General features: G+C 48.9%; 1 protein-coding gene across 1 annotated transcript; it reads left to right on the top strand.

Moving 5' to 3' along the window:
- Window positions 1–580: 580 nt before the first annotated feature.
- Window positions 581–4,234, top strand: LOC133629205 (DNA-(apurinic or apyrimidinic site) endonuclease-like; the record flags this gene model as incomplete). Its single annotated transcript, XM_062019865.1, has 3 exons — window positions 581–679; window positions 2,411–2,597; window positions 3,897–4,234. Coding segments are annotated over 3 exons (624 nt in total), but the record flags the coding sequence as incomplete, so codon positions are not given.
- Window positions 4,235–8,757: the final 4,523 nt, after the last annotated feature.

Genomic DNA, 8,757 nt, shown 5'->3' with positions numbered 1-8,757 from the left:
CCCTCCCAGTAGCTCCCAGTGACCCACAAACCCCCTCCCAGTCCCTCCCAGTGACCCACAAACCCACTCCCAGTCCCTCCCAGTTGCTCCCAGTAACTCCCAGTGACCCACAAACCCCCTCCCAGTGACTCTCAGTGACCCCAATCCCCCTCCCAGTAACTCCCAGTAGCTCCCAGTAACTCCCAGTGACCCCAACCCCCCCAAACCACCCCAATCCTCTTCCCAGTCCCTCCCAGTAACTCCCAGTGCCCTCCCAGTATAAACCATACCATCAAGTGCCCCAAAACCACCCCAAATCCCCCTTAAACCACCCCAAAACCACCCCAAACCTCCCCAAACCACCCCAAACCCACCCCAACCCCCCTTCCCAGTCCCTCCCAGTAACTCCCAGTGCCCTCCCAGTACAAACCAGTACCGTCAAGTGCCCCAAAACCACTCCAAATCCCCCTTAAACCACCCCAAAACCACCCCAAACCACCCCAACCCCCCCCAAACCACCCCAACCCCCTTCCCAGTCCCTCCCAGTAAGTTCCAGTGGCCTCCCAGTTTCTCCCAGTGACCTGTACGTCCCCCCCCCCCGCCCCGGGACACGACGGAAGACGGGCGAAGGTTCAACTTCAAGGTGACGTCGTGGAATGTGGACGGTCTCAGGGCCTGGGTGAAGAAAGGAGGCCTGGAGGTGGGTTAAACTGGGCTGAAACTGGGCCAGACTGGGGCGCCCCAGAGAAATGGGGCTGGAAAGGACCCAAAAAGGGGGGATTTTGACCCAAAAATGGGGTGAAAAAGGTTCAAAATGGCGGTTGAAATGAGGGAAAACGGGGCAAAATAGAGCCAAAATGAGGCCAAAATGGGTAAAAATGAGCCCAAAATGAAGCTAAAAATGGGTCTTGAAGTGGTTGAGAAGTTGGTTCAAAGGAAGGGAATGAAAATGGGCCAAAAATGAGGGATTTTGACCCAAAAATGGGGTGAAAAAGGCTCAAAATGGCGGCTGAAATGAGGTAAAATTGGGAAAATGGAGCCAAAATGAGGCCAAAATGGGTCAAAATGAGCTCAAAATGGAGCTGAAAATGGGTCTTGAAGTGGTTGAGAAGTTGGTTCAAAGGAAGGGAATGAAAATGGGCCAAAAATGAGGGATTTTGACCCAAAAATGGGGTGAAAAAGGCTCAAAATGGCGGCTGAAATGGGCCTGAAATGAGGTAAAATTGGGCAAAATGAGGCCAAAATGGGTCAAAATGGGTCAAAAGGAGCCCAAAATGGAGCTGAAAATGGGTCTTGAAGTGGTTGAGAAGTTGGTTCAAAGGAAGGGAATGAAAATGGGCCAAAAATGAGGGATTTTGACCCAAAAATGGGGTGAAAAAGGCTCAGAATGGGCCCAAAATCAGCCTGAAATGAGGTAAAATTGGGCAAAATGAGGCTAAAATGGGTCAAAATGAGCCCAAAACGGAGTTGAAAATGAAACTGAAAATTATTAAAAAATTGGTTAAAGAATGGAACTTAAAATGAGCCAAAAATGGCCCAAAATAACCCCAAAATGCCTCAAAATGGCTCCAACAAAGGCTTAAAAATGGTGCCTGAAATGGATGAAAAAAGCCTTAAAAACACTTAAAAGTGACTCAAAATCACTCAAAATGACCCAAAATGACCCAGAAAAACCTCTTAAACACAGATTCGAAGAAATTACTCAAAAAATGACCCAAAAGTGCCTCAGAACGACCCAAAAATGCCTCAAAAACCCAACAGAAAATGGCGCCAGAAATGGATGCAAAAAGGCCTTAAAAAACCACTTAAAAGTGACTCAAAATCACTCAAAATGACCCAAAATGACACCAAAAAACCTCTTAAACACAGGTCCAAAGAAATGTGTCAAAAAATGACCCAAAAGTTCCTCAGAATGACCCAAAAATGCCTCAGAATGACCCCCCACAAAGAGACACAAAATGGCGCCTGAAATGGATGCAAAAAGGGCTTAAAAAAACACTTAAAAGTGACTCAAAATCATTTAAAATGACCCAAAATGACCCAAAAACATCTCTTAAACACAGATTCAAGGAAATTACTCAAAAAATGACCCAAAAGTGCCTCAGAACGACCCAAAAATGCCTCAGAAACTCCTCACAGAGACACAAAATGGCGCCAGAAATGGATGAAAAAGGCCCTAAAAAACCACATAAAGTGACTCAAAATCACTCAAAAAGACCCAAAATGACCCAAAAAAACCTCTTAAACACAGATCCAAAGAAATGACTCAGAAAATGACCCAAAAGTGCCTCAGAACGACCCAAAAATGCCTCAAAACCCCCCCATGAAATGGCGCCTGCCAAGAGACTCAACATGGCGCCTGAAACGGGCTCAAAACGGCCCCGAAACCGCCTCAAACTGCCCCAAAACTTCCCTTTCCCCCCCCCCCCAGCGGGTCCAGGCCGATGCCCCCGACGTCCTTTGCCTCCAGGAGACCAAATGTGGGGCCGAGTCGGTGCCAGAGGAGCTGCGGAGCCTCGGGGCCTTCCCTCACCAGCACAGCCCCAGCGACCGGCCCAGCTACAGCGGCATGGGGCTGCTCAGCAGGACCAAACCCCTGGCTGTCACCTATGGCATGGGTGAGTAGCCAAAGCTGGGGCGCTGCTGGCCGTTTCCAGGCCCTGGGTGGCTGCCACAGGCTCGCGGGAGACATTTTGAGGCCTTCGGTGGCCATTTGGGGCCTTCAGGAGCCATTTTGAGGCCTTAAGTGGCCATTTGGGGCCTTAAGTGGCCATTTGGGGGTCTCAGGAGGCATTTTGAGGCCTTAAGTGGCCATTTGGGGCCTTAAGTAGCCATTTTGAGGCCTTAAGTGGCCATTTTGAGGCCTTAAGTGGCCATTTGGGGCCTTCAGTGGCCATTTTCAGGCCTTAAGTGGCCATTTGGGGCTCTCAGGAGCCATTTTGAGGCCTTAAGTGGCCATTTGGGGCCCTCAGGAGCCATTAAAGCCACGAAAGTGACGTTTTAAGCCTCTAAAGCCTCTTTTTAGGCCTCTAAAGTGACTCTTTAGACCAGTAAAATGACTTTTTAGGCCAAAAAGTGACTTTTTGGGCCTCTAAATTGACTTTTTGGCCTCTAAAGTGACTTTTTAGGCCTCTAAAGTCCATTTTTGAGCCTCTAAAGCCCCTTTTTGACCTCTAAAGTGACTTTTTAGGCCTCTAAAGCCCCTTTTTGGGCAACAAAAAGACTTTTTGAGCCATTAAAGTGACTCTTTAGACCTCTAAACCCTCTTTTTAGCTACTAAAGTGTCTTTTTAGGCCTCTAAAGTGACTTTTGGGACACTACAGTGACTTTTTGGCTACAAAAGAGACTTTTTAGGCCTCTAGAGCCCCTTTTTGGCCACTAAAGTGACTTTTTGTGCCTCTAAAGTCCATTTTTGTGCCACTCAAGTGAATTTTTGACCTCTAAAGTGACTTTTTAGGCCTCTAAAGCCCCTTTTTGACCTCCTAAGTGACTTTTTAGGCCTCTAAAGTGACTTTTTGGGCCTCTAAAGGGACTTTTTGGCCACTAAAGTGACTTTTCGGGCCTCTCAAGCCCCTTTTTGACCTCTAAAGTGACTTTTTGGGCCTCTAAAGCCCCTTTTTAGGCCTCTAAATGTCTTTTTAGGCCATTAAAGTGACTTTTTGGGCCACTAAAGCCCCTTTTTGGGCCACTCAAGCCCCTTTTTGAGCCAATAAATCCCCTTCTTGACCTCTAAAGTGACTTTTTCGGCCTCTAAAGTCCCTTTTTAGGCCTCTAAAGTGACTTTTTGAGCCACTAAAGTGCCTTTTTAGGCCATTAAAGTTGATTCTTGAGGACTAAAGTGACTTTTTGGGCCTCTAGAGCCCCTTTTTGGGCCCCTAAAGCCCCTTTTTATCCCCGTCTGTGTGTCCCCTTGCCAGGTGACCCCGAGCTGGATGCCGAGGGCCGCGTGCTGACGGCCGAGTTCCCTGCCCTGCGCGTCGTCTGCGTCTACGTGCCCAACTCCGGGCGAGGCCTGGGCCGCCTGAGCTTCCGGCAGGCCTGGGACGAGCGCTTCTGCTCCTTCGTGTCCCAGCTGGACCGGTCCAAACCGGTCGCCATCTGCGGCGACCTCAACGTCGCCCACCAGACCTTGGACCTGAGGAACCCGTCGGGGAACAAGAGGAGCCCCGGGTTCACGCGGGAGGAGAGGGAGGCGTTCAGGGAGCTGCTGGGGGCGGGCCCACGACCTCCCCTTGATCCTGTGACCCTGCCATGACCCCGTGACCTCCCGGTGACCCCTCCATGACCCCTCTGTGAGCCCTCATGACCTCCTTTTGCCCCTTTCACCCCTCCTTGCCCCATGGCCTTACGTGACCCCACGACATCCCCCTGACCCTGTGACCTCCCTGTGACCCCACCGTGACCCCGTGACCTCCCGTTTACCCCGTGACCCCGTGGTGACCCCCTGACCCCTCTAGCTGCCCCGTGCTTTTGGTGGTTGGTCAGAACTCCCCCGACGAGGACGTCGTGGTGAGTTTTGGGTGGGGTTGGGGGGTGGGGTCATGGCCACGTGCTGTGACCCCTCCATTACCCCGTTAGGCCCCGCCCTCTCCCCTTTGCCCCTCCCCCCCAGGTGGAGTGTATTGTCAAGCTCGACCCGACCCAAACTTCCTTCCTCAAGGTGACCTTTGACCTCTGACCCCAAGCATTCCCAGTGCCTCCCAGTGAACCCCAAACCTGTCCCAGTGACTCCCAGTAACCCCCAAACCCCCTCCCAGTAACTCCCAGTTACCCAAAATCCATTCCAAGTGACTCCCAGTAACTCCCAGGGACCCCCAAACCCCCTCCCAGTATCTCTCAGTGAGTCCCAGTGACTCCCAGTTACCCCCAACCCCCTCCAGTGTCTCCCAGTGACTCCCAGTAGCTCCCAGTCACCCCCAGCTCCCCTCCCAGCTCCTCCCAGTGACCCACAAAACCTCTCCCACCTCCTCCCAGTCCCTCCCAGTGAGCCCGAACCCTCTCCCAGTCCCTCCCAGCCCGTCCCAGTATATCCCAAACCCCCTCCCAGCTCCTCCCAGTCCTTCCCAGTAACCCCAAACCCCCTCCCAGCTCCTCCCAGTCCTTTCCAGTAACCCCCAAACCCCCTCCCAGCTCCTCCCAGTCACCCCCAACCCCCCCTTCCCAGTCCCTCCCAGTAACTCCCAGTGCCCCCTTTGCCCCCCCCCAGATGGCAGACGGGGGCGGCCAACCCCAACTCACCCAGGTAAAGGGGAAGGGAATGTGGGGGGGGTGGTTTACGGCGTGGGCGTGGCCTGACAGAGAAGGGGTGGCCACGCCCAAGCCGCGCCCCTCTGTGATGTCACATGGCCACGCCACGCCCCCGCCCCCCCCCCCCCCCCGCAGCCAGCCAAGCTGACGGAGGCCTTCAAGTACTTTGTGCAGGGGATGGGCTACAGTGACTGGCTAATGAGCTAATTAGCAGCCTTAATTAGTGCAATTAATGAAGGGGGGGGTGGGCAATTAGGGAGGAGCTTAATTAGTTGGTTTGGGGTTAATTGCAGGGTTAATGTATGATGAGATGGCCTTAGAACCACTTTGGGGGGGGTAATTAACCTCATTAATGCACTGTAGGGTGCTAATTAACATCGTTAATGATAGGGGTGGGGGTCTAATTAATAAAGAGGCAGGCTCAGCTAATCAATAAGGGTCTAATTAATTAGTTAGGAGCTTAATTAATTGCTCCTAAGTGGTTCATTAGGTGTTAAATGGATTTAGGGCTGCTTTGGGTTGCTAATTAACATCGTTAATGATGGGGGTGGGGGTCTAATTAATTAAGAGACAGGCTCAGCTAATTAATAAGGGTCTAATTAATTGGGTAGGAGCTTAAGTAATTGCTCCTGGTGCTAACTAAATGGTTCATTAGGTGTTAAGTGGACTTAGGGCTGCTTTGGGTTGCTAATTAACATCATTAATGACATTGGTTGGGGAGTAATTAATTAATAGAAACACTTGGCTAATTAATAAGGGTCTGGTTAGTTAGGGAAGGAGCTTAATTAGTAGCTTCAGGGGTTAATTAAAGCCTTAGTTAATGAGTAAGGCCGCTGTGGTGTGCTAATTAACGTCACTAATGATGTGGGGGGGTCTAATTAACTAAGTGAGGGGCTTGGCTAATTAATAAGGGTCTAATTAATTAGGAGAGGAGCTTAATTAGTTGTTTCAGGGGCTAATTAATACGTTAATTAGTGATTAAAGGGGAATTAACACGCCAGTGGTGTGTTAATGGGGAGGACTTGTGGTTAATTGTGTTGGGGGTGGTTCTAATTAATTAGGAGGGCGCTGAATTAACCACCTCGCTGTTATAAATGAGCACAATGGGCCATTTAAGCCAATTAAAACCAATTTATTAACACAGAAAAGAAAAAGCAAAGCACAGCGCTGGGCGACAGGGGGAGTCACCGCTCCACCAACTGCGCAACGAGAGTCGTTCTGTTCCTCCTTTTATACTCTCCTCCACGTCACCCCTCTAGCGTCCTTCCGCGCATGTCCACCCAGTTGCTAGGGGTCGTTTTCTGCCTCCGGCTGATCGTTGATGAAGGCCCCAGTAGTCTTCCTTGGTGTCCTTTGCTTAAGTCTGAAACTCGGAACAACTTGTAGTTGATTAGTTCAGTAATGTTTATCTTTTGCGGTTTCTCAACTTCGTAAACTATCACAAGGTTGCTAGCCCTTGGTTAACTATTTACAATATATTCTTTCCTGTTTCTAGTGAACAAAAAGTCATGTTCCCATCACAATCCCCCCTTTTTCTATTTCACTCTTTTTGTTCACTGAACCTGGTGAGCTCCTTTCTGCTGAGCTCCAAGTAGTCCTCTGCGTTTTCACTGTTTAGTGGTTCATATCTTGCTCTAACTAGCATAAGGTGAGCAGCCTCCAATCTTCCCTTCACTATGTTTATCAATTTGTTAAATATACAAGGCCCAAAGGTTAATATCAAGATAAATAATATTAGAGGTCCTGCTATAGTGGACAAAAGCGTTGTGAGCCAAGGAGAGTGGTTGAACCATGATTCATACCAACCCTGTTGTGCTTCCCTTTCCTTTTTACGTTTTTCCAATTGCTTCCTGAGCTCAGCCATGGTATCTATCACTATTCCAGTGTGATCTGCATATGTGCAACATTCCTCTCGTAAGGCTACACACAACCCTCCTTGTTGTAAAAACAATAAATCTAAACCCCTCCTATTCTGGAGCACTACTTCTGATAAGGACCTTACTGATTTGACTAGCCCATCTATCGCCTTTTCGATTCTACTCGAATCTTCATCTACTGAGGCTCTTAAGTTTATCATACTTTTTTGTTGGTTTATTAAGGCAGCTGCTCCTGTTCCTATTCCCAATATTCACAAAAAAAATTCCCCAGGGTAGTTGCAATATGCCTTCCCTGGATTTGATGCTGGGCACATATAGAACCCTACCTTATTCTTACAGGGCTGAGTCTGGATAATGTCACACAGCTGACATCTAAAAGAGGGGGCCCCCGAAGTTGTAGTTTTTGCAATGACCCGTTGATCTTCCCATCTGATAAGTGACCATTTAAAGGGTTCATGGCTTGGTACATTGTCTCCTAGTGCTGTCCTGATCAATGACCATATCATCCACATCCACATTAAAGTTAAGTAAAATCCACTGCCAGTGTGGGTATGGTTAATTAGTCTGCCCAATTTTCCCATCCTTCTAACCCGAATCCTCTCGCCCCTTTGGTCATTGCCTGTAAGCTCCATGGGGTTCCGTCCTTTCACCAAGTATCCCTCTGCCTCGCTCGTCAACTAGTTTGCTGCTAGTTACGAGGGTTATTATCTTCTTGGCAGCAAGGATCCTTTTGGGGATGGAACTTACATTCCTCTCGCTCTTTGAGAGAGTTCACAGGGAGTTGCACCTGCAGCTGTTGGTTCGCCCACGGCTTGACCCTCGCGGGGGCCGAGAGGCTGGTTAGAACAGTATTGCCAAATTCAAATAAGAGGCCCCAATCCCGGCTTTGAGGCCTCGGATTGAGGTTATGCCCAAACTATCCCTCCCAGTACGGTTGGTAAGTATGGGCCCTCCCTTTTTCTGACAGTGGATTTATCACAACTTCTTACAAGTTTTAACTTGTACCAATTTTATAACAAAAGTTCAGCAAGCTAAATAATTAACAAAAATGCAAAAGTTAGCTGTTAAAAATTCAAGCTCGGTAAATAGGGACACAAAGTCAATGATAGCTTTCGCTGGATTCTTTCCTGGTTTGCTGGTGACAGTCTTTCCCACTACTTAAGGGGCAGGGATTTATAATCGTACCGTCTTTCCTTCCTCCAAGTCTATGAGCTTTGTCCGGACGTCCCTGGTGTAACCTTAGTTAATACCAGCTTTAGGTCGTCTGTTGGTGTCTTTACTTTCCACTGAGGAGCCGGACACTCTGGGAAGTTGGAAGGGTCTACTGGCCCCTTTATTCGGCTTGCATGAGTCCACCCTTTCTCGGCTGTTCTTATGGCGGTGTCTGTGGTGAGCAGTGTTAAATAGGGCCCTTCCCACTTCGGTACTAGTGGGTTTTCCTTCCAACTTCTGACTAACACCCAATCTCCGGGCTGCACCTGATGTAATACAAGATCCAAAGGAGGTCTTTGGGTCCACATTCCTTTTTCCCATAAACTTCTCCTATACTTTGCCAAAATAATTAAATAACGATTCAAATTTTCGTCATTAATATTGGGGTTTGTTTGTACCTTTTCTAAATTATAAGGCATTCCATATAACATCTCAAAGGGAG

The sequence above is a fragment of the Colius striatus genome, unplaced genomic scaffold, assembly GCF_028858725.1.
Source record: "Colius striatus isolate bColStr4 unplaced genomic scaffold, bColStr4.1.hap1 scaffold_34, whole genome shotgun sequence".
Lineage (NCBI taxonomy): Eukaryota > Metazoa > Chordata > Aves > Coliiformes > Coliidae > Colius > Colius striatus.
Note: the sequence above shows the minus strand (reverse complement) of the source record. Positions and strands in the feature narration are given on the sequence as shown.